Genomic DNA, 27,332 nt, shown 5'->3' on the forward strand with positions numbered 1-27,332 from the left:
GGGGGAACGGGGCCCCCTTTTGCTTTTCCCCCCGGGAAAGGGAGATTGTTGATGCCCTGGGGGAGGGGAGTGGCTGGCTGGCTTTGGTCCCGCGACAAGACGAGCGATCCCACACCGCAACCTCGTCGCCGACCATCGTCCTTCCTGCCTCGGACCCGAACTCCCTTGCCTGCAGTTCCACCGCTCTCACTCGCCTTAACTTCACCAATGCAACGCCAACGCTCCTTGTCCCGAACAGCCACTTCTCGACGACACTCTCCAGGCAACTCCAGAACCCAACTCTTCCCGCAACTCTTCTCAGTTCCGCACTCTCCTCACCCGACCGACTCGACTATTCGCCTTGCGCTCGCCTTTTTATAGGCGGGCAGGAGCAGCCAATATGCAAATTTTAGGATCAGAACGCGATTGGAGGTGGGGCCACGCCGCCCCCCCCGGTCAGCCATTGGTCGTGCAAAAATGGGCGTGAACCTCTCCTGATCCTAAAATTTGCATATACGGACTTCACATACACATGCTTGGAGGCGAGGTGAAGCCGCCCCGCGCTCGCTAATTGGACGGAGGAGAAGTGGGCGTGTAGCATTTTTGATCCAAATTTTCCCCTCGGAAAGGCCGCCATTTGCGCTCGTGGCTCGGTGCGCTCGGCACCAAACGCCAAACGGGCCCGAGACAGCCCGACGCTCAGTGTTCACAGGTGGTGCGGGAGTGGCCGTAGAAGGAGAGAGATGAAGGTGGTGGAGGGTTTTCGGTGGTGGTTTGATGGTTATGGCGCCGTTTGGGAATGGCGGTGATGCGATGATGTGGGAGCATAGATGGTGGCGGTGGCGTGGTTGTTGTGTGATGGCGGTTAAGACGTGGTTGGTTCAAAATAAAGATAGAACAGAAAAAATGGCTAACTCAAAGCGTCGCAGCCCGGATGAATCACATAAATTCGCTCTATACAACGGGTTTCGGCTAACTCCACATGTACTTAGAGATATCTCACCTACGGGCCCTTCATGGTGTAATGCGAATTTCCACAGACGTAATAATATATATATATATATATATATATATATATATATATATATATATATATATATACATATATACATATATACATATATACATATATACATATATACATACATATACATATACATATATATATATAGTAGTGGATCTCCACCCACCGGCGTGCGAGCGACCGCATTTAACCAATCGCGGCTGCTTTGCCCACTGAACGGACAATCCAGTCGCGGCTTTCCGGATCAATGCCGAAAACCAGCCATGGGTGTGTTTTCAACCACACCACAACCTTGTCCGTACTCGACCCACACTAAAGGGTCCGATCGCCAAATCTTCGATTTACCTAAATAATCGCGCAGGTAGATTACCAAGAGATTGTACCTCAACGGGGCCGCTTGGAAACGAGCCGCTTAAGCAGCATGCTTCGTTTTGGGATAACCGAGCATGGTATTATCGCGCAGCCCCGTTGGACCTGATCACTTTTATCGGCTATTTAAAAACCAACTATATTCCGAACGCAGAACGGCAGTTCAATTAGGGAAAAGGATGCAACGAACGGGTGATATTTAAACAATCACATTTATTTCACAACCAAACATGCACGTATACGGTCAAAGATGCGATTATGCAGTCATGCATGCAAACAATGCACGTATTCAATCATGCAATGAATGGGGGTAGGGACAAGACGCGAGCAAGACAGAGCTACCACCATCTATTTATTATGTACACACTTGTACAGTTGTACTTACGGACATGCGCCACAACATTCTCGCAAAGAAACAAAGGAAAAACCCCAGGACAGACGAGGGTAGACTGGACCTCTTGGGGTCTTTATAAACACTGAGCCGTGTAGACCGCAAAGGCTCCGAGAGACCGGGGTGGCTACCTTCACCCTCGTAGTGACTTGCTAGGGCGACCCTCGACGTCCCCTCTCCAACGACCCACGGTACGGCAGGCCTCGCGCCTTGGCTCCGCTGCACTCCTCTCTCTCCAGCTCCTTACCGCGGCTCCACACTCTGGCCACAACTCCGACACGACACTCTCTCCTCTCCTCCACACACCTCACAACCTCCAGCCGAGCACCGGCTGTGACTTGCGTTCAGTGCGCCCTTTTATCTCCACGGTGCCTCGCCCCTCTTCAAGAAGCAGGGCGTTTTCCTCGCCGAATCGGGGCCTTTCCTTTATGTCTTCATAGCTTTCGTCTTTTCCTCACGTGTTTGTTGTTGGGGGGGGGGGGGAGGGGGGGGGCAGGCCGTCGTCCGTTCTCCCCCGATGAATGCCAGGTTTCTCGCAACTGTGCTGAGGTGGAAATGTGGTGGTGGTGGTGTGGTTGGCGTTATGGTGGTCTGGCTGGCGTTTTGTGGTGGTCTTGGTGGTGTGGCTGGCATTTGTGGTGGTCATGAGGGTGGTGTGGTTGGGCGGCGGTGGTGGTTGTTGTGAAGGCGGCTGTTCGTTGTCTGTGGGGATGTTGGCGGTTGACGAGAAGGTGGTTGTGGTGATCGTGGTTGTTGTGGTTGGTGGCGCTTTGTGGTGGTAGTAATGGCGGTTGGTCCAAAATAACGATAGTAAAAGAAAAACGGCTAACTCAAAGATTCACAGCCCGGTTACACGAATAAAGCCCTTTGACATCAGTGGGGAAATCTATCTGATCACAGACTTATCGACATAACTGATCGAAGCACCTATATGGTGCTCTGCGAATTTCCACAGCCGTAACTATATACATATATATATATATATATATATATTTTTTTGTTGCGAACGACCGCGTGTAACCAAAAGCGGCCGCTTCGCCCACCGGAACGGACAATTCAGTCGTGACCCTCCGGGAACTACCGCCCGGAGCCAGTCACGGGTGGGGGTTTAACCTCACCACCACTCAGTCTGCATTCTTCCCGCGCGAAATAGGGTCCGATCGCCAAATGGTCGATTTATCTAAGTACTCGCGCGAGTAGCATACCGAGGAGTTGTACCACGCCACAGGTCAACTCCGGCCACGAACCGCTTAAGCGGCTCGTTCCGTGCTGCAGAGATAACCGAGCGGAGTTATTGTCGACCTCGACGGTTCAGATTATTTTCCGGGCGTTTTAAACCCACTATCAATCCCTTACGTGATGCAAGATGGAGATTCAATAAAAGGAAGGAGACTAAGCAAAGCGGGAAACAGTTCAACAAGCAATGCACATTTATTACGGAAACACGGAAGGCACGTATATTAGTCAAGACAAAATGCAACAAAAGCAAATGCAATACGACCGAATAAAAGGGGCAATTATTTACAACACTTATACAGTTCTACTTGTCGGGACTCGGCGCCACATCACTCATTCCAAAAAGCAAAGGAAAGAAAGCCACCCTCACAGGCAAGGAGGCAGACAGGTCCATGGACCAAATATGCGTGGAACCTGGAGGAATGGCCAGGTCCACGAGACCGAAAAGGTCTTGCCCGTGTCCTCGTGACGCGATGGGGGGCAAGCAGCAATGTTCGCGCCGCTGCGCCCCGACTCCGTGCCCCTGGCGTGGTCGGCAAGCCCTCTCCGGCGTGTTCCGTGCAAGCAATTTGGTTGGCACCACGTTTAGGGTGGGGGAGGAACGGGACCCCCCGGCACTATCTCAGCGCGGATGGGGGGGGGGGGAATTGCTGATGCTCAGGGAGAGGGGAATGGCTGGCTGGCTTGGGTCCCGCTACGAGACGAGCGACCCCCCCCACACCGCAACCTCGATGCCGACCGCCGTATTCACTCGACTCGAACTCGAACTCTTCACTCGCCCCGACCAGCCGCCTGCAACTGAACCGCGCGAGTCGCCTTGTGCTCGCGTCTTTATATAGGCCGCAGGAGGAGCCTATATGCAAATTTCAGGATCAAAACACGATTGTAGGTGGGGCCACGCCACCCTCTGTTCAGCCATTGGTGTGGCAAAAAGGGGGCGTGAAGCCTTTTTGATCCGAATTCCTCTCGTAAAGAATCCATGTTCATTGCGCTTGGAGGCGGGGCCATACCGCCCGACGCTCGCCCATTGGACGGAGAAAAAGGGGGCGTGAAACCTTCCTGATCCGGATTTCTCCCTCGGAAAGGCCGCCATTCGCGCTCGCGGCTCGACGCGTTCGGCATCAATTACCGAACGGTCCCTGGACAGCACGACGGTTGGCGTTGACTGGTGGTGTGGTCGATGGTTGTAGAAGGAGATAGGCGAAGGTGGTGGGGGGTTTGCTGTTGTGGTTTGGTGGTTGGCGGGCGTCGTTTTGGGAATGGCGGTGAAGCGATGTTTTCGGTATGGAGTTGTGAAGGTAAAGGTAGTGGCTGTTTGCGTTGTTGGCGGCTTAATGGTCAAAAATAACAATAGAGAAAGAAAAATGGCTAACTCAAAGCGTCGCAGCCCGGATGAGTCGCACATATTCCCTATACACAACGGGTTTGGGCTAACTTCACATGAACTTACCAATATATCTCACCTGAGGACTCTTTATGGTGTAATGCGAATTTCCACAACCGTAACTGTATATATATATATATATATATATATATATATATATATATATATATATATATATATATATATATATATATATATATATATATATATATATTATCCCTGTGTCGTAAGAGGCGACCAGGGTTGCATCAGGAAGGGCATCCGGCGTAAAACATGTGCCAAATCACTATGCGGATGATCCGCTATGGCGACCCCTAACGGGAGCAGCCGAAAGAAGAAGATATATATATATATATATATGTATATGTATGTGTGTGTGTGTATATATATATATGTGTATATATATATATATATATATATATATATATATATATATATATATATATATATATATATATATATATATATATATATATATATATATATATATATATATATATATATATATATATACTACACATACGTCATGTTCAAGGCGGTTAACACCAGCCTGGACGGATAGCTGAACAGTTTTAACTGAGGCGAACAGCCGAGATTCTTGGCGATGATGCTTGCAGGATGGAAGGCGGTGGAGCATGTACCAGAACGTAAGCACATGGGTTTGTCCTCGAACCCACAACGAATATACAAACAAAAAGAAATTCGACAATAATGATTCAATAAACATAAATCAAAAGGGTGATAACGAAAATAAATCAGAGTGGGGTATTGCAAAGTGAGATAAACCAAAGCCTAATTTAAGATGTCTCCACTGGATCACAAAAACAGAGAAGGGGAAAGATAAGAATTAAAGAAATTCCTCCCTTTATGCCAGCACTCAGCTTTGTGTCCAGAGATGACCTTTTAGGAACCTCAGTCGTCGAACCTCGAACCGCAAAATCGCTGCACGGGAAATGCATCAAAAATGCCATGGAGTCACTCCCCACGTGGAAAACTCACCAGATGGCCTGATAATATACTCCGTGGCCAGGTACATGAGAATTCGTGCGGACGATCCTCAACACCAACAGCCCACCAGCCGTCGTCGAAGCAGCTCCTCACGATCTAAATTGCCGACACTGTTCCTTTCTCAGCACCAGGCCCACTCACAGCAAGTGTCGTGGCCTTTCCTTTCGATCCTGCAACAAGGGATATTGCCGAGTTTGATCTGAGAGATGCACTCTTCTTCTTCTCTTCTTCTCCTCCCAAGGCGCACAAACTTAACGACCCAGCCGAACAGTCAATGGCTCGCATCTTGCTCCAGCACGCGAGAAAATTCACGCAACACTAACGACAAGAATCGCACAGCCTTCTTGACTGTGCCAAGGAGAGGCAAGAGAGAGACCCTCTGTGTTCCGACCGCTGTCTCCACTCCAACATGCTCCTTCTTTTGTCACATCGACCATTCAGCCTCGGGCTTGGCCTGCCTGTTACCATTCCTGGGGGGTGGGGTTTAGCCTGCCGATTGTGTTCGAACTCCGTCAGCAGCCGTGTCAGCCATTGTTGTAGTTGTAAGAACGTGGCTCTTTTTTATAGCTGGCCTTGTGAATGCAAAAATGTAGGAAAAGGTCATGGGGCAATCACATTATTGGGAGAAGCTTGCCTTAAACCCTACCTAGTTTACACTGTAACACCCCCCCCCCCAATGTGGTGACACGTAACAATCTTAAGCTCACCTATTCTCCACTTAATTTCCATTGAGATGTCTCAAACCCGTCCACGTTCCATGCTGCACAATACAATACAACCTTTACTATGAAATTCCTCCATCTACCCCATAAACATTTTTTATATATATATATATATATATATATATATATATATATATATATATATATATATATATATATATATATATATATATATATATATATATATATATATATATATATATATATGGTAGCCCGAAAGTTACTTTACCCCTGATAAATTTCTCGCACTTCCCTCCGTCCTTTCCCCTCGCCCGCTATGGTATGCGGAAACACTGACTCAGAAGAATGATGGAGCACATCCAGATACAATGACTAATTAATTATTGTAAGTACTTAATAAAACCTGTATATTAAAAGAGTTCAAGAACAATGCTTCACTGGGAAGGGGTAAAGTGACTTTCAGGCCACCGTGTGTGTGTGTGTGTGTGTGTGTGTGTGTGTGTGTGTGTGTGTGTGTGTGTGTGTGTGTGTGTGTGTGTGTGTGTGTGTGTGTGTGTGTGTGTGTATGTATATGCAGGTTGCCAGATTGTGTCTGAACGGGTTTAATGTCATAAACACAGTACGTACAATGCTGAATGTTTCCACATTTAAGAGCTCTTGGGTCCAGACAGTGCATGCGGAGGTTTCCATATATTGATATTCATGCAATTTTGAGTTGTGTACATTGTTGTTGCGCATGTGGTGTATAGGGTGTTTCAAAAAGATTGATACAACTTTGACTTCCTGCCATTTATTTGTTTTTTGACCGATACAGTTTTCCTTTTCAGGGTTTGGTGGTGTTATTGTGGTATTTGTTCCTTGGGATTTGGAAATCCCTGAAAAGGAAAACTGTATCGGTCAAAGAAACGGCAGGAAGTCTGATGTATCAATCTTTTTGAAACATCCTGTGTCTTTGGGTTTTTACATCTTCCAGAAGTAAATATATATTTTAAAAAACGCAAACTTTTCATTCAAATCTGTTGACGCATATAATTACCTTTCCATCGATTTACGTCACCAAGAAACCTTATCAGTCTTAACAGTTAGTGACTATTATACTGTCAAAGGAAAATTATAGCAAAAAATAATAATTATAGAAACTAATTTTAATCCCCTTATCAATCAACTTTATTTTCATGTGTGTGTTTCTATATATTATATCTGTTTGTGTGTGTCTGTCTCTCTATGTATCTATAATCTATCTCTGTCTGTGGGCTTGTCTATCTACGTGTGTGTGTGTGTGTGTGTGTGTGTGTGTGTGTGTGTGTGTGTGTGTGTGTGTGTGTATACCTATCAGTACATGTGTGTCTGTCTGTCTTATCTATATATCCGTCCGTTTCAATCTATGTATCGATCTGTTTGTCTGGTGTAAGAATGCTCTTGTGTAATGCAATTTTGTATTGCCTGTCTGTCTCTATGTGTGATTTAAGAATACACTTTTTCTGTTATGAGGGGAGGACAGGGGGCTGGGGTTCAGAAGTGGTCGGGAGAGAAAAATAGGACAGAGTTGGGAAGAGGAAGGTGAGACTTTGGAGTGGGGGGGTGGAGTTAAGGATTTTTGGTGGAGGGGGGGGAGGTTGAGTTGTGGTGGGGAGAAGATACCAAGGTCTGGAGTGTGGAGAGCAGGAGCAGGATTGAAGCCTTTGGGTTGGGAGGGAGAGGTTGAGGACTTGGTGTTTCGGAGAAGAGCTTGAAGGCTTGGGATCAATGACTTGAGGGCTGGGATGGGATGGGAGGGGAGGACTTGGTCACATTTTACATTATGTGGAATTTCCACAGGTCCCTGTCATTATGCTGTCAAAGGACATTCCTGGCAAACTCTCTAAATATTCCACACACCATTGGAAACAAATTCCCTCACAACAGCCCAGTGGAACCGGGTTACCTGCTCGTGTATTAGAAAGTGGCTGTGCTCTTGGATGGTGTGAACATTGTCTGGGATAATACATCCCTCTGGATAGCTTGTACAGTTGTGGCCAAAAATATTGTCATCCTTGCACTTTTTACAAATAACTCACAATATTCTCCAAAAATAAGTTGAAAGTGACAAAAGTATTTCGTCTCCACAATTCTTTATTTCACTGTTAACATTACAGAACCTTTGTTTTTGATTCAGAACTTAATATATCCCTTTTAAATCAGAAAATATAAAGAAATGCCATTGATAAAATTATTGATATCCTCGTCTTAATATTTGGTGACACAGCCTGTGGACAAAATAACTCGTCAAGCACTTCCTATAGCCATGAATGAGCTTCCTACACCTCTCCATTGGCAGTTTGTCCCACTCTTCTAACTTGTGCAAACTGCTCCAGTTCTCCCAGATTTGAAGGGTACCTTCTCCCATCTGCTGTTTTCAGATCTCCCCACAGGTGTTCAATGGAATTTAGATCTGGACTCATTGCTGGCCACTTCAGAACAGTCCAGCGTTTTGTCTTGAACCATTCCTGGGTAATTTTTGAAGTGTTTGGGGTCATTGTCCTGCTGCAAGACCCATGACCTTCGACGGAGACCCATCTTGGGTTGAACTGGGTTGAATATTGCGCTCAAATTCCTCCTGGGTAATCTCCTGATTTCATGATGACATGCACTCATTCAAGGTACCTAGTGCCAGAGGCAGCACAGCAACCCCAAAACATTACTGAACGTCCTCCATGTTTGACTGTAGGGCAGGTGTTCTTTTCTTTGAAAGCTTCATTTTGTTTTCTGTAAACATGGAGATGATGTGCTTTACCAAAAAGCTCTAACTTGGTCTCATCTGTCTACAGGACATTCTCCCAGAAGGATTTTGGCTTGTTCAGGTGTGTTTTGGCAAACTCCAGTCGGGCTTTCTTGTATCTCTCTCTTCCTCTCTCTCCTCTCTCCAGCAGTGGGGTCCTCCGGGGTCTCCTACCAGAACCCCCTTTCATTGAGTTGGTGACGGATGGTGTGAATTGAAACTGTTCTACCTCGTGTCTGAAGATCAGTTTGAATCTGTTTGACAGTTGATTGAGGTGCTTTCTCCACCATTCGAACAATCCTTCACTCCAATCTTCGATCAAGTTTTCTTTTGCGGCCATGTCCAGGGAGGTTGGCTGCAGTGCCATGGGCCTTAAACTTCCTGATAACATTGTGTCTGGTGGACACAGGAACGTCAAGGTCTCTGGAGATGGACTTGTAGCCTTGAGATTGTCCATGCTTGGCTAAAATCTTGTGTCTGACCTCAGACAATCCTCTGGTTTTCTTTCTTTTCTCCATGCTCATTGTACGACACACAGTGACATAAAACAGCAGAATGACTCCTTTTCTGTACTCAAACTAATTGAATGAGTGTTTTTTTATATTGCAGGCACCTGCAACTCGCCACAAGTGAATTAAATTTCAAAGTAAAGGAGAATCACCTGCTTTTAATAAAATTATATCAAACCACTTCTAAAAGGTGCCAATAATATTGTCTGGGCCATTTTAGGATTTCTTTGTGGAATAAGCTAAGATTTATTAAATTTTTTCATCTTTTTTTTGTTTGTTTTGTTCCACTGCAAACCAAAGAAATACATATGGTATGTGGATACCAAAAGATTTTTTTAATTTGAACAATTTTCTGGAAGAATTGGTGTATTAGTTGAAAAAACGAGCAAGGGTGCCAATATTTTTCGCCACATCTGTATGCCCAACAACCATTTTTTATTATTATTATTATTATTATTTTTTGTTTACATTGTCGAGGCTCGTATGAGAGCTAACACACAACGCACAGCAAGGGGGCATGAGACGGGCGGGAGAGGGAAGGACAAAATGGTGGGGAACAGGGATGTTAGGAGATCTGTGGAAGGGAGGGGGGTGGGGCGGGGAACACGGGGTAAAGAAGATGGACATTACAGGGATTATCAGGAAGGAAAGCCAGGGAATTTGAGGGAGGTGTGTTTGGGATGGAAATCAAGATCAAAATCAAGATGGGGTAGAAAAGATCAAGATTTTGGATTGGGGAAGATATGAGATGGTGGTGAACAGCTGTTTTGAAGACCTGGAGGGAGGAGTGGGATTGAAGAGAGTGTGGGAGTTTATTCCAAAGGTGGGAAAAAAGAGGAATGAAAGGGTGAAAGTGAGCAGCGATTCGTGATTTTGTGCTATCACATGATGCCTTCATCTTCCGCCTTCTGCTCATGTTGCAGGAGCTCTGTTTGCTGTAACTGCACGAGCTGCCTTTTTTTGTTCAAACGTGAAGTCGTTTAGTGCCCAACTTGCACCGACCTTGTTGAATTTCAAGCAAGAATTAATGATAGTTTCCACACTTGCAACCAATTCCTCTGCAGTTTCACTTGTAGCAATATCGTGATCCTGCCAAATTACGTTCAATGTGCTCAATGTTTGTTTGAGTGACGGCAGTTTGAACGCTCAACGTTTCGTGGAAATTTTTGGAACTCGCTGCACCATTTGAACACTCGTGCACAAAAGAAATTTGGTACCAAATTGTGCTGAAAATATTTGCGTTTGGTTTGATGTTCTCCGTCACAAGCAACTCGAGGATGTTCTTGTTTCATTGCACATGTGACTTGACCACCATCTTGGTTTTGTGCAGAATTATTTGGACAGTGTCGCTTCTTGCAAGTATTACTGCTCAGGGTAGACCATATCTTTGCTGCTGTTTTTATCTCTGACGTGCATCTCCATTTTGGACGTGCCGAGCATTTGTGCGTTTACAGATCTCTGCCCTGGAAGCCGTACTCAACATTGGCCTCGTGGTGTACCTGCCCGAGATTCTCGATGGTCTCTTTACCATCCTTGGAGATCCGAGCCGAGACATCCGGCGAATGTGAGTCACGTCGGTAAAGGGTACCTGTAAATAGCTTCCTTCAGCCGAGTGTGTTCGTGAGGGGGCAATGTTGTGTGTTTTGTAAAGACCGGTCCTGCCATTCCTCACAAATCTTGCATAACCGGAACTAAAACCACCTCTTGGTATGACCTTATGAGCATATCATGAAAACATGGTGGTTTTGGATACCTGATACATCACAATGACGTCATAATCGTTTTTATGGCGTCATCATGAAGAGGACGAGGATCTGAGCTCATTCGAGCTTGTTTTTTGAAACCTTCGGAAGCTGCACCATCTTGATCTTCCTTCAATTGGATTTCAGCTCTCCTGATTGGATTTCAGGACCACACACACAACATTATTTTTAAGATCAAACCAGCTGAAGTCGTCACGTGGCTGTCCTTCACTTGGCTTTCTGCAAACTGCTCCTGGCTCCTATCATAGTATGTAGGGTGACATTAAGGTCGAGGTCTTAAACGTTGTTTTAAAATGGGCCTAATAAAAATTGTTAATGTGTAACCATTATCCTATAAAAACTTTGTTGGCAATTCAAAGCCTCATTCTGCCAATTTGATCACCCGATGCTCTCTGTATATATTAATGTTTGTTGCAAGTGTTGATTGACCGTCTGAACTTGTGTATGAAATGTCTCTTACGTCTGATCTTCATTGTTTGTGGGTGTCCATTTCAACCCATGCCTGACACACACATACACACACACACACACACACACACACACACACACACACACACACACACACACACACACACACACACACACACACACACACACACACACACACACACACACACACACACACACACACACACACACACACACACACACACACACACACACACACACCTCAACCTCCTATATTATTCTTGTTGTTGGTCCACACGTCCAACAATTCCACCCGTTTTTTCCAAGTTTGCTCTGCGAATGTTGCGTGATCGTCAACTTCGTGCCTTAACCTTAACTGGACTGGCAATCACTAAGGGGAAGGGGGGCCTGGGAGGCCCCCCCCTCAACATTTTTTGCAACCCCTGGGAATTTCGAATTCTCCTTTCATGGCTTTTTTTTCTCTCAGTTCCTTCACACATTTTTATTGCACGTATGTCCAAATCGGATTTACCATTCAGGTGTCACATGACGATTAGCGATCATATGTCCTTAAAAAAAACAAAAAACATTTTCAACTGCAATTTTGCATCCGGTATGTTTATGTACAACAAACACATGTGGATAAGGGTTACATGCATTAGGACATTGATGGTGCAAATGAATTGGCCTGTAATTTATTCTGAGTGTTTAGCACTGTTGTCTAAGACATACTGAATAATTATAGAAAAGCAACAAAATAAATAAATATATAAAATAAATAACTTTACCATCACGTTCATTATGTGATGATCGATGCGAGTGCAAATCCTCAAGTTCATTGGACCATCGACGGCTGGACCCAGTCAAGGAAAGCTCAAAATTGCCCAGTTCAGTTCAGTTAATATCCCGAATGCAGATTCGGTGAGCATGGTTTAACTTGAAGTTGTGTATTCTATCCGTACGAGTTTAACCGAGGCTGTGGTTTGGCTTTTTATTTTATTCTATTTTATTTTCGTTCACGTGCTCAGTAAATGTTGCAAATGTTTTGGGGCAGCAAATACTATTTCCTTTTCTGAGGTTTGCGGGTTCACTGTGTGTTGGTTCTCAGGTGCGAGACTGTGCTTGGGGAGTTTCTGAAAGAAATCAAGGCAGAGACCAAGGGTGTGAAGTTTAGTAACATGATAAACATACTGTTACTGCACTGTCAGGCTTCAGGTGAGAATCTGTGCCAATGCTTAGCTGATGTTGGGAAGAGGGAGGGCAGGCAGGAAGAGAGGGGAGGAAGTTGGTGGCATGCAGAAGGGATTTGAAACTAGCTGTTCTTGATTATTCTTGGATTCTAAAATCGATATATGCAAAACAAATTAATTATTTTGAGACTGAAACTTGAGCGAGCTCGGGATGTTGTTGGTGTCTTTTTGGGCCTCGGGTCCAATAACTTTTTGAGCAGCAACCAAAAAGTTATTGGATCCTAGCAATGAAAGAGATCCCAACCCTAACCCGAGCTTCTTCAAAGTGCTCGCACATTGAAGATGAGGTCACACCTGAAACGCCGCTTCACCGTGCAGACCATTATTTCCTCTATGTATTTTACCATCAATGCAGACCAATTCAAGTTCTTATAAAGGCCCGGTCACACCTTGACGTTTTAGCCAGCGATGGCAACATATTAAAATGTATGTAAAATGCTGGCTGACGTTGAACTTTTGATGGGTTTTTTTTTAAGATTCGGACGTATTCATAACGAGTTGGTCTTATGCATAACATATTAGTAATGGACACAGAACGTTTCGTTGTGTTATAGATAACTTATACCAACGAATGCTGACCTGTTGTCGGCCTACACAACGGATGCCCAACGATAGTCTAACTTCGGCATAGCGCGTTGCACGCATCGCCGACGATGTCGTGACGTAGCCTTTTAAAAGGCTGACGCACAACGATTCGAATCATAACTGCCGTAGAAATGGAAGTGACAACATCGCGGTCACACCTTGGCGATCTTGCCAGCGTATGCCGACCTAAGAAAAATGTGTCTAAAACGTTGGGGCACGTCAAACACGGTATGAGTAAGTTTGGTATACGTGAGTACAATGCTAAAGTACGCTATCATACGTAGTAAGTAGAGTACGTCAAGAAATTTTAAACATGTTCAAAATTTTACGACGTACACGGCGTATGACACACGTTCCACATGCGATGGGGATAAGTTTTACACACGTCCACAAACGCTACTTATAATCTACTCATAAGTCGAAACAAGTCGCGGTAATGTCTTTTTTACGCGAAACTTATTTCTAACTTGTGTTTGACGTGCTTTGAACCAATTCTTTACGTAGTCCCAACACACATCGACGTATGTAGACGTATTCCAATGACGTCTTCCGGTCGACAAAAAAAAAATAAATGAACGTGTTTCTAGGTTACAACTGCCATATAAAGACGTGTTCCCAGCGGTTTTGGGAATTGGTATATAAAAATGCTGCTCATAAAAGGGGAACCCAACAGTGTTTTCGAGTCCTTTTTGAGTCGATGTCCATGTCAGCAGTATCAGTATCAGTATCAGTATTAGTATTAGTAGTAGTTTGTTCATGTTGGCAGTAGTAGGTGAGTGTGAGGGGGAGGGTGTGGGTTATGATGGATCCTCCTTGCGTCCGCGTGTCCACGGGTAGGTTCATAGGCTGCCACTCAACGATTTAAATGGCTGCATCTCCACTATTGAAAGTAGACGCTTGCGCTCAACAATTGGATTTTTTTTACACTCAACGACTTTTAAACGGTACCACTCAGCCATTTTCATTGTTTACAATGAACGATTTAAATTGCTGGCACTCGCCTTTGTTTTTTGACGCTGAGGTTTTGAAATTTGAAGCGTTTCTTATGCACGTGTTAAAACGCTCAAACTCGACTATTTTAAATAGACGCTGCCGATGGACAATTGGAATCATAGCCAAGCTAGACATCGAAGTGTGAACATCCTCGTCATGCCGAAGAAAAGTTTGAAGAATGCTGCAAATAAGTGTCCTGGCCGTGGCCGTGGACGCTGACGCAAGGACGATCCATTATACCGACGTCTTTCAGCCTATGAGTAACTTAAAAGTAACGTCTGTCGATGTGTGGCAACGATCGCGTAACGTGCCAACAACACGTTAATCATAGGTTAGAAATAAGTTTCGGGTACGCTAAACATTACCTCGGCGTGTCTCAACTTATGATTAACTTACAAGTAGCATGTGTTGACGTCTGTCAACGATCGCAGACCGTGCATACAACTTGTGGCCAGCGTAGCGGAACGTGTGAGTCATACGTCGTGAAATTTCAAGCATGAAAAAATTTGAGGACAACCGAAAAGTACAACGTTTAAAGCCAGCGTACAACGACATATGGCAGTGTTTTTCAGCGTGCTCTCAATGTTATCAAAACTTACCCATAACGTATTCAACGTGTGCCAGCGTTTTAGAAAAAAAATTAAAAAATCAGCATACGTTGGCTAAAACGTCAAGGTGTGACCGGGCCTTAAAGACCAGTTTTTCATTGTTCGACCTAAATGGCTTTTTAAACATTAAGAATGAGTTTGTACCGTATGTGGGATGTTCAAGATGTGCTGTAGATGAGACGCTCTCAATGGTCCAAGAAAAGCTTTCCAATGTCGAAGTATATCCGATTTATAAATAAAATTTTAAATTCCTGCCTCATCCATCTCTTCTTGCATATGGCAGCTTGGCTGCCGGGGTAGCTGTCATTTGTTGAAAGTGTGGCTGTGCCGCCGATACTGTGCCCCTGTACCAGTACACTGGTACTAATTTTGCCGACTTCGGAAGGATGACAGGCTGAGTCAACCCCATCTTGTGTAAATTCAGCAGCCAACAGAGCTCGCATGCAGGACCCTAAGATCCCAAGCCAACCACTAAGCCAACACCAGCTTTATATTATATATATAATTGTATATGCCTGGTGTTGGCTTAATGGTTAGGGCTTAGGATCATAGGATCCCAAGTTCAAACACCACTCGGCTGTTTAATTAATACCAGATGGGGTTTACTCTGTCATCCTTCCGAGGTCGGCAAAATGAGTGCCAGCATGCTGGTATCCTGTGCCGGAGTGGTGACCCATCCAGGATTGTGTCCAATAGCCAGAGTCTGCTTAGGTAGCACCAACGCTCTGCACAGAGTATGGTCCCAATGGATGGATATAATTGCATATTAAGAAGTTTTTGAATGCCTTTATACATTGTGTGGGAAAACTTTTGCCTTTGTTTTTACTTCATTGTGTGAGCTGCAAATGTTTGTTTACGCTTAAAATTGCTCTCGATTAAGTGACCGTACTGCACGCTCTCTATTTCATCGGTGTTCTAGATGAGGTAACCCAGCTCACGGCCATGACCTGGGTACGTGAGTTTGTGGAACTTGCTGGGCGGCGTCTCCTGCCGTTCGCTGCCGGAATCCTCGCTGCCGCTCTTCCCTGCCTTGGCTGTGATGATCCCAAACGCAAAAGTATCCGACCTATGCAATATGCCAACCTGTTTGCCTATTGTTTTGTCTGCAGATACTGTACATCTGCAGATCCTGCAAAGAAATGCCAGAACATTGTGTGGCAAAGACCTGTGTTTGTTACCTCCACCACCGAAAAGTAGACAGAGGTTATGTTTTCACCCCTGTTTGTCTGTCTGTGAGCAAGATATCTCAAAATGTTATGGACGGATTCGGACGAAACTTGGTGAACAGGTTGGGTGGAGTGACAGGACCAAGCCGATTCGATTTTGATTTCGGTCCAGATCCAGATACGGCCTATCATTGGGATACAAAACATGAACTGTTCATCCTGGTGGAGGTATGCACACTTCTGAGAGCCATTCTAGTTGGCCCATCCCCCGCACAATGCGAGACGGGATTTGCAATCACTTCCATTTGCCTTGGCCATAACTGTTTTACCATTTGAGCTTTTCTCATCAAATTCCCATCAAAGCTTTATTATGCGAATATGGAGAAGACAAATTAATAAGTTGGTCAAAGGCCAGCATCACATGAAATTGTCAGTTTTCATCAGATTGATTTGAAATTCGAACACTTTGTATATTGGGTCAATGAAGCCTATTGCTTTTGAACTCAAAAGGTCAGTCAGCTAAAATCGTCAAATTTTTTGGTATTTTATATTTTAAGTCATTTCATCATGTTTAACATACAGAGTAAGTCTGAATACAAAGCAGATGCAGACGGCTTTGCATTTTCAGATGCTTTCTAGTTAAATTTCTGTTGCATTTTTTTTTTAGGACCTTCCATTGCTTGTCCCTTCAATGGTGGCATCTCGAGGCACTCACTGACTCTAAGGACCGCTATCCAGCACTCGGAATCGAGTATGACTCGAGTCCATGTTTGTTTCACATTGGCTCAAGATGCAAGGATTTTCCATGGAATTATTTCTCCTTAAAAACGCTTGTCACGTGGCTGTCAACAATGAGTTGTTCATAGATTTATATCACGTGGCCTGTTTGTCACCAATAGTAAGTCAATTTATACAAAGACCTCTCAAGTCGTGAATATAACATTTACAGGGGGTTGGATCGGAGGTTTCTAACGCTTGGATTGGCATGAGCATCCGAGCAGAGTATGACGAATTTCCAACATACAGTATTCGGTGCAGGTTTGTGAATCTCCGTCTTCATAATGTGCCAACGACAACACATGTTGCAGACTCAGATATACATTTATCACTTTATTGAGGATTCCTGGACCAGCAGGATAGCCAAGAGGTATGCGCACTTTCCTTTTAGCTGTCTTGCATTTGTTTGAATCTTGACCAAGCTGTAAACGCATCCTGCTGTTTCACATGCAGGGTGAGGCATCAATGTGCGTGCCATCCCTCACATGGATGTTGAGGTGGAGGAACCGTTTGCCTGCATTGGTCATTGGTCGACGTTAAATATCTCACATTGTCATTCGTGAAGAGGTGGGTTATTGCCAGCACTCTGGCCAAATTCCTGCCACCTCGTATATCAGTCTGTCAGGCTTGGCCAACCGGTTCGGGAAAGACATTGTCAGACCTTGACCAAAAACAGACTTTGTGAAACAAACAAACAAAAACGGACTAGTCACACTTCGTGAAAGACTTTGGCCAAAGACATCCCTCGAAACATTAAACACCATCTCTATCAGCTTGATGCTGTCATCGTGAGCACTTGACAGCAGATGTACCGTTAATCATCTGACACCTTATGGAAGAAGCAGTGTTTTATTTGGCCAGAGTTCACTTGTGTCCAGTGTGTGATGTCAGTGTTGTAAGACACTTTGATTTTAAAGTTTGGAATATGGATGTTTGTGCAATTTTTCTGTTCTCTTGTTTTATCACCTTATCAATGTCACCTCATCCTGAGCACTGACGTCAGACATCCGTGACACTGCATCAGTCTGTAACCAGAACCTTATGAAACTCATCCTGCCTGAAGATGACACAGATGGCTCCCTTAAACTGCCAACCGCTCCAGGTACGCTTCCTCCTTGACCGCTAACGATTTGCTCCGGATACCCAGCCCCATGTGAAAATGACAATGAAGAACTTGGAATTAGCTTGGAATGCAGACGTTATGGTTGTCCTCCATCTTGCACACTTGACAGTCTAACTTGGAATGTGAACTTAGTTGTATCCAGAAGAAGAGAAGTCTAAATATCCATAAGATCTCAGTTTTTAACCCTTTATAAACAATCATCTTGCGAACACTGTTACTAATTCCTTGTGTTATCGTCGGGTTACTGTTGTAGTGTCTGCCTGTGTATGTTTGTTTGTATATGTAAATACGTGGATATATTACACGTGTTATCTAATATTGAGCAGCTTGCTTAATAAACCCTCATCCTGCCTTGACAGCCTCTGTCGCAGAGACAGCAGATAAAGAAAATGACAACACTGTTGCTGGGATGGATCAAATACCCGATGAGAGGTGAGATCTTAACATTGCAGGTTAGGATTTGAAGAGAACGTGCAAAGCGTCCACCAAGACTGCATGTGTGTTCTGTTTCAATAATTAGGCCTCCAAGCCTGGATGGAGGGAAACTTATTGTTTTTGCCGGAGTTTTATATCATTATGATGATTATTATCATTATTATTATTGTTCCCTTATAAACTGAAAACTTCATAGCATTATCCCAAGTCGTGGGATCGAGCACAAATCCTTTGATAAACGTGTTTGGACCGCAATTACTCAGAGACCGCGACTTGCTTTTATTGGAATTTATCTGAAAGCTGAACCGACCAATCCAAAACTTCCAATGAATCGTCGTGAGTCCAGAGCACTTCGAAATTTTGAAGAAGTATCCTTCAAATACAATAGCTGGCAAAAGGCAATAAAAAACATTGATCGTTTTTCAATGTCTTGAAGTTGATGGATCGTGTGCTTTTGCAAACACAACACACACACACCACACACACACACACAAACACACACACACCAAGGGTGAAGATACATCATGGGATCTTCTAGGAAGACAGCCTTTCGCCCCTCCTATTTTGCCTAGCCGTGGATCCTCTGAGCAACCCCATTAATGAGCAGGGACATGGGTACACCCGAACATCCAATGAGACAAGAAAGGCGACTACATTACGTGGATTATTTGAAACTCTTTGCACCAAACGACGAAAAATTGGCAGAACTACTCAAATTGGTGAAACAGTACTCTGACAACATTCAAATGGAATCTGGCCGAGGTAAGTGTGCCAAGTGTACATTCGTTCAAGGCAGAAAAACAAAAATGGACATAAAAATTGACGAATACAACAATACAACAATGATGCATCATATAAATACTTCGGAGTTGAAGAGGGCCACCAAATATGTCGGAAACAAATGCGAAAAACAATTGCCAAAGAATACCTGCGTAGAACGAGGCTGATCCTGGAAGCATACCTCTTTCCAAAGAATAAAATCAAAGCCATAAACAGACTCATAATACCAGTATTCCAGTACAGCTGTGGAATAATAACCTGGCCACAATCAGAAGTCATTAAACGAGATATCAAAACAAGAAAATTACCATCCATAAAATGTTCTGCAAAAACAAATGCATCCCAAGAATGTACCTGCCGAGATTAGGAGGAGGTAGGCCTGATGGAACTCAACTAAGTGCACAGTGTGACAACTGTAGGATTGGCTGAGTACATGAAAAGTGCAACAGACTACCGAATCCAATTTGTAAACACAAAAACAACAAACCAGAGAAGGTATCCCTCACCCACCTGGAATTTTTTTTCTTCCAAATACAGGTGTGAATCGAAGATGTCACGCAAGAAACCATCACAACAATGAATATTGCCCCAACAGTCGCAAAAAAAAGACAAAAGAAAAATATAAAATGAAATGTCAACAGATATACACTCCCAACTGGGAAAAGATAAAAGAGCAGGAAGGTTGGAGACAGATTTGGCATCAACAACGAAGGTTCTTTGGAATGGCTAAGAACGGGACACATCAACTGGGATGGAGAATGAATAATTTTAAATGCCGAAGACCAATGGTCCAAGAGCTAGCTGAGATTTAATTGACATGGGGGCTACAAAAGCTTTGACTGTTTGGTGGGGTACAGGTAGCCTACCTGACCACAGAAACCCTTGTTTTAAGTGCAGTCAGTGGTGGGTGGGGTAGGGGGGCGATCTTTCTAATTACCCCCAAATTAAGATTATTAAGAGGACGAGGATCTTGGCCCATTTGAGCTTGTTTTTATTTTATTTTTGAGCAAGTTAAACTTCTGTGTCTTTTCAGTTTATTACCTCCACCACCGAAGGTGAAGGACGTTGTTTTCACCCCTTTCTGTCCTTGTTTATTAATTTCTGGAATCCTTCAGATTTCGGCAATTATGTTGGTCGGTTGTGTATGTCATTCTGTGTGTCTATCTGTCTGTCAGTTTGTGTGTTTGTTTACCCTGTAGCAGCCACACCGTTTCAGTGACCATGACCAAATTGGGTACAGACGTCAGCCATGGTCCAACTTAGACACTTGTCGTTTTTGGTGAATCTAGGTCAAAAGTCAAGGTCACCGAAAAACCAAAATTCTTATTTTCGTAATAACGTCCGGTAAAATGGTCGTATCGACTTCAAACCAAATCCAAAATGTGCATCGTCCAATACTGCATCCAACCATATGTCTCATTGGGGTGTCACACCAACACCCTTCTTAGCGGTCGGGGGTCGAATGTCAGGGGGGGTCGGGTCAAAGTTTTCAAATTGCGATTAAAAAACGCCATTTCAAGTCCGATTGACTTCCAAGTTATGATCATGACCAAACCAAGTGCTACAACTCATTAAACAGTAGCACTATCGACTTGTAAGAACCAAATTGATTTCCAGGTTTTTTTTAAGTGTTTTAAGAGATCATGGAGAGATGATAAAGTTATTCTGGCAATTCCTTGCTCAACGAGCAATTTCATTTGTTTGTTTGTGTGCAGAATATCTCAAAAGGTTGTGGATGGATTCGGATAAAACTTGGTGGACGTGTTGGGTGTGTGACCAAAAAGAATTTATTCGATTTTGGTGAAGATCCGAATCCGATAAATTTTTTTAAGTGATTCTTCACCATTGAGAGTGCTAAACGAACTATATATATATATATATATATATATATATATATATATATATATATATATATATATATATATATATATATATATATATATATATATATATATATATATATATATATATATATATCACGATATCTCAAAAAAGTTGTGGACGGATTCGGATGAAACTTGGTAGACATTTTAGGTGTATGGCATGGACGAATTGATTCGATTTTGGTGACGATTCAAATACAATTATTATTTAATTTTTTTAATGATTCTTCACCATTGAAAGATTGGGCCAAAAACGATATCGTACTGTATAGCATGATATTTCAAAAATGTATTGGTCCCGATATGTTCTCGTGGATCGGGCATTACGTGGCGGAGGTATGTGCTCTTCCAAGTGCCCTTCTTGTTTCTGTTTCTAATGATGGTGATTGATGTTTTTTTTTGTTTGTTTTTTAATTCATTCCTAATTGTTGATCCTGTTGTTTGTTGCAGGAAGATGGAGCTTGATATTTTTGGAATTGTTGAGGTGCTCGCACAGCATTTATGCCATTCTTCCACGGACACGCGCATCGCTGTGCTCAGATGGATCTACAACCTATATTTGAAAACACCTCGAAAGGTTTGACCTATTAAATGTCAAATCACTGAGTTGCTCATTGTGCACCATTACCTGAGATGCTGCATTCGCTTTGACTTTCAAAATACATCTTGTACATTTCAGAAGAGTTGTGATTGTCTGCTACTTGTGTTCCCTTACCTAGATCATCTTGTTACCTTCCTTTTCCTTCTTTGTGCCAGGACGCATTTGCACACTGAGCAAATTACAAATTCTTGATTGAACTGTGGGTAGCAAGTGTTCTGGTCTTCTTGAATATTTCTTCCTTTGACACCTGATTACATCACTCGCTATCTAAGTGTATGGTTGTTGTCTGGGCAGCAACGCTTACACATTAAATAAATCCATGCTCCCCCAAATCCCCACCTACCACCATCCCCTTCCCCCTCCATGTGTCCACACATCACTCATGAATGCCAGTCTTCGGCTATGAAGGGAACGCTATCGTGTTGGGTTACCTGTGGTTCTTGGATTTTTTGAATCGTAAAACTATTTTGTACTTAGCCCAACAAGGAGAGTTTTAGTCTGCTTATTGATCTTGAACTTGTCATCACATGTGACGCACTGATTAACTGAGACGGCCGTTCCATTGGAAGCATCGCACAACACATAAAGGAAGCCATTTGTGTTTGAAAGCACAATTTGCCTCCTTCATCTGACCTTTTTCTGCATTTTCACTTTCAGATGTTCCAGCAAACAGAGAAGTTGTTTCCCGTCCTGCTGGAAGTGCTGTCTGATGATTCTGATGAGGTACACAAGGACCTTTTGCCTTTCTTCACTTTTATTGAGAAACTATTTCAGTTTTTAAACAGTTGTTGTCCATTTACCCGTGTGAATACTTTTCCCAAGACTTATTACCACCATATCCTTTCTCCACCACCGAAGGTGAAGGAGGCTATGTATTCATCCCTCTCTGTCTGTCTTTGTTTGTTTGTTTGTCTTTGTGTGCAGGATATCTCAAAAATTTGTGGACAGGTTGGGTGTGTGACAAGGACGAACTGATTCGATTTTGGTGAAGATCCGGATCCGATAATTTTTAATGTGATTCTTCACCATTGAGAGATGGGGCCAAAAACGATATGTAGCACGGTATTTCAAAAATGTGTTGGGCCCGATATGTTCTCGTGGATCAGGCATTACGTGGCGGAGGTACGCGCTCTACCGAGTACCCTTCTAGTTTGTAAATGTAAAGGCCATTTTTATTCTCGCATCGTTTATTTGCTTGCAAACATTGTCCTTGGTGTGGTCGACTTTGGTGGAATATTGTAACTAACCTGGCTGTAATCCACGATTTTCCTCATCAACCAACTTCTGTAAAAAAAATTTAAAAAACAAACTCTGAAGGTAACGTAGATGCATACAAGGACATTAAACACAAGGGGGGGTCATTTGGCTTATCATGCCTGTGCTACATCAACACCACATTCATCCAATCTTTAAGTTTGTTGATATATATATATATATATATATATATATATATATATATATATATATATATATATATATATATATATATATATATATATATATATATATATATATATATATCACAGTAGACTAGGCGTAAGTCGTCACCATCGGGACCGAGAAAAAAGTGACGACTTAGACATGTGACGACTTACGTGTATGCGAACATTCATGATGACTGTGGGGTGAAGGATGAAGTCGCGCGTGGCCTGGACACGTACGTGTGATAGGGCGCAACAATCTCGAAGCCGGCTATTGTACCAAAAGGGAAACACAATCCTCGGAGCATAGGTGGGAGTTCATTGGTTAGTTGGAAAGTGATGGAATTAGAAAAAAAAAGATGCAAAGATGGAATTCATGAATCACTTTATCAAAAGTAAAGATAATGAACAACTGTAAGACAACTCATATACCATCGGTGATGGTATATGACCATCCACAAATGTGGAATGAATGGCTGTTATAATTCATTCATTGGAATGAATATGAAATGAAAACTGATATACCATCGACAAATTACATGACACACAGTCATCGTGATGACGACCACTCAATACCGATGTGAAAGTGAGTGTGGTGATGTACAAAACAAGCCAATATAAAACCATGATCGGACTTCAACACGAAGCTCGATCGATCCTTTACTCCTTCGCCAGAGACTGCATTGCGCAGCCTGCCTACCTCTTCAGATGCATGTGGGACGGCACGCTGACTGAGCTGAACACAGCGCAGTTATAAATAGCCCACGCATCACGATTCCATGAAATCGGGCTTCTCACAAGGCAGCAGTTCCGTGTGACGAGTTAGGCGTGGTAATTTACTTGAGTTTGCATTACGCGGGAACGGACAACGTCTGACGACTTAGACGAAGTGACGACTTAGAGATGACGACTTACAGACTTTATTCAAAGTCTGTAAGTCGATTTAACATTAGATAAATTCAGGATTTTTTGACGCTGCCGACTTAGGCGAAGTGACGAGTTACACGCTGCCGACTTACGCCTAGTCTACTGTATATATAATATGAACAAGGTATCCGTGCTACGCAGTATATGTGGGTGGGAACCCAGATTCTCAAATGTTTTTAATTTTTTTTGAGAAATTTTATAAAAACTCCCATCCACTTTGGGACACATGCAGGGTCCCCAAAAGCTGCACAGGAAATCTGGGCTGTGGCCACAAAACTGTGGGAGTAGTACTGTGCAAAATCGATGTACCTTTCATGATGATGAAGCTGATAACAATGACGACAGTGATGTTGTGGCTGGGCAGGGTGGATTGGCTCTTTGTGCCATGATGAAGGAAATAGGTTATTCCAGAAAAATAAGCAAAAAGTCTCAATCAACGTGATCTGATGTTGATGGAAAAGTCTATCCACGGATAATGCCGAGCCCCCGGATGTGTCTACACGCGGACAATTTAATTCACTGCAAAACTTCTTGATGGACTGGATTCCGCGTCTTCTCAGTTTTATTGAGAGATTGCCAAAACTGTGAATGTGTTTACATGAAGAGAAAGATCGGTGTTCTGGTGGAACCTCAAAATCACAGTGTAATGAGATATTGCTGAACCATCGATTTTATTATTTTTTTTTTTTAATTTATTTTATTTTATTTTTCCACATGCAGTGAATGATGAAACTGCAAACTGAACCCATGAATGTGTTTACAGGTGGGGGAGACAACAGCTTAGTATGGGGGAACCTCAAAATCATTGTATTGAGAAATTTGTGAAACGTCCCACCCACCTTAGGACACCCACTAGGACCCTAAAATGTTCCACAGAAAGTTTGGCGTGGCAAGCCCCAAAACGATGACAGTTTAGTGACAGACGGTCCTCCTTTGCTGATGGAAATACTGGGGGAGGGGGGGACAGACTTGAAAGGAAGGGGAAGGGGATTAAACTTTCATTTGGGAGGGGGACTTGAGGGGAAGTGGGGGTGATTGTCCCCATCTGCTGGCATTTTACAGGATTGAATGAAATGGGGTATGTTAAAACATCATGTTCAAACAAGATAGCAATACCACCCATCACTTAGAGATTATGGCATGAGCTTCCCTTGAGGTATGTGAATTAAACTGTGGCTGCTACCCTGTTTACCTGCTCTGGAACTGGATCTCTCCAAGGGGGGGTCACACACTGCCCAGAGTGCCAAAGAATGTGCAAACCGGAAAAACGAGCACCCCTCCAGCAGCCAGACCCACCACTGAGCTGAAACCCGGCTCGGGCCAAGAGACCTCGAGCCGATCACACCCAAACTGCAATGCTCATCAACTCCCGGAGACATCAGTGTTTTGTGACTATTTAATTTCTGCACACTTGTTGCAAACAAAATGTGATAAGCCCCAGAATCTCTCAACCCGCGTTGAATCCCAAAATTCAAACCGTGGAATAAAATCCAGCAGCAGCCCTGACCACCAAAAAAGTTCCCATTTGCCCAACCTGCACACTCCCTGACACTCCAGGCTCACAACACAAAATACTACAGCACAACATAACAACCTCCAAACTACATCACAACCACCTGTGGGAACTTATCACTTCATGCAAGTTAGAAAAGGGGTGAAAGAGAGAGAGAGAGAGAGAGAGAGAGAGAGGGGTGGGGGGGGGAGCAAGGACAAGGGAAGGGATGGATCGAGGAAGCAATGGATGGATGGAATAGAAAGTTGATTCACAGCAAGTTCTATAGTTGTTCATGAACACACGATACTCCAATTTCACAGAGTGAACACAAATGAATGAATGGTGCAAGGAATGAATGAATGAGTTCCCCACCTGCTGGTCCTTCGTCTGCCATTACATTCCCTGCAGCATCTGCAGTGAGCTTGGGTTTTGGTAACAACTCTCCTCTAATACACTCTAAACTCAAAGGTACTCCACAATGCGAGCATCTCTGGGCAGTGTTCAGTATGATCGCTCCGAGGTGAAGGTTGCATTTTATACTTTTGTCATATTTAAGAAGAAGAAGATAAACACACGTTTATTTACATATTTGATGTACTTACATTATCACCTAACATTGTCTTGAATGTCAATTTTAAAGTTTATTTTCAAAAACAACAACAGCTGTGATTTTAAAAAGTCATTTACACCACCGTCGACTGTCTCGCAACGGCTTGCAAACATCAGTTTGGTCCATCCATCCATTCCTTCCCTCCTTTCTGTCCTTCCATCCATCTGTTGATAAGGAATGGTAGGCTTGGCACCTCACGATACTGCAGCGCGCAACACAGGCAGGTAGGGCCTGAACTTTGTACAGCGATTGATGTATTTTTGATTGCGTTGCACAGTGACAGTGCAGGTACTTTTGCCGTGTATTGCCATGGCTTGCAAACGAACATCCAAGCAGCTTGTTGAGTGCTTGACAAGTGGCTTAAGCACTCAAGCAAGCACTCCAACAAAAGGGTTGATAAGGAACGGCAGGCTGTGCAAGCGATTAGCAATCGCCGATCGGTCATATTAAACACCAACCGGAGTCGCCTGGAGTGTCAAAACAATGTGCAATTTGGACACATGAACACTTTTTTTTAGCAGTCAGAACTGCTGATAAGTTTAATTCTGCAGTTTATATTTTGAAATTCAACTCTCAGGTTGAGAGATTCTGGAGCTTATTGCAGGTGTGGAAATAAAAGAAAGCCAGGAGCACTGACATCTCCAGGTGTTTATAAGCATTGCGATGTATCCAGCGATTTGTAGGTATGATGATGATGAGGCATTTGACTGTGAGTGAGGAAAGTGAAAAAACAAATTTTGAACCCTTTATCATTAAGAAACCATTGTTGCCTGTTCCAAGTGAAGGCATTGTTGAGCAGGCAAAAAAAGGCGAATTAAGACCCCAGCAAGGGAAAGTGGGCTGACAAAGAGGTTGACCAAGGATGAAGCTTTGATAAAGGACAATTAAATAAGGCCGTCAATCTTTACTCGACTTCACGGACTGGTGTGTGGGTGTGTGGGTTTGTGGGTTTGTTTGTCGGGTGTCTACTCCTACACTTCTTGTCCAATTACATCCAGACTTGCTGCAGAGGATCAACATAACCCCAATTAATGTATAGGCATGTTTTTATCTTTGCCAGTGGTCTTGGGGGAGTGAGGGGGAAGTACGCAAATTCTCTATGTAAATGTGTATCGTGTAGTGCCACCACCTCCAGGTGGGGGAGGATATGGCAAGTCTCCACCATT

At 43.5% G+C, this 27,332-nt stretch overlaps 1 protein-coding gene across 6 annotated transcripts in view; it reads left to right on the forward strand.

Annotated features, from left to right (window-relative positions):
- VAC14 (VAC14 component of PIKFYVE complex) overlaps positions 1-27,332 on the forward strand; it is a 58,562-nt gene that overhangs the window by 14,469 nt on the left and 16,761 nt on the right. For all 6 annotated transcript variants that reach the window (XM_085893187.1, XM_085893184.1, XM_085893185.1 and 3 more), the window contains exons 6-12: positions 10,796-10,905; positions 12,621-12,727; positions 15,868-16,005; positions 17,895-17,993; positions 18,374-18,446; positions 21,563-21,689; positions 22,371-22,436. In XM_085893187.1, coding sequence (XP_085749313.1) covers positions 10,796-10,905; positions 12,621-12,727; positions 15,868-16,005; positions 17,895-17,993; positions 18,374-18,446; positions 21,563-21,689; positions 22,371-22,436 — 720 coding nt within the window. The remainder of the gene's footprint in view (positions 1-10,795; positions 10,906-12,620; positions 12,728-15,867; positions 16,006-17,894; positions 17,994-18,373; positions 18,447-21,562; positions 21,690-22,370; positions 22,437-27,332) is intronic.

Source organism: Eptatretus burgeri, chromosome 8 (genome assembly GCF_056783735.1).
Source record: "Eptatretus burgeri isolate ZD-2024b chromosome 8, Ebu_testis_v1, whole genome shotgun sequence".
NCBI lineage: Eukaryota > Metazoa > Chordata > Myxini > Myxiniformes > Myxinidae > Eptatretus > Eptatretus burgeri.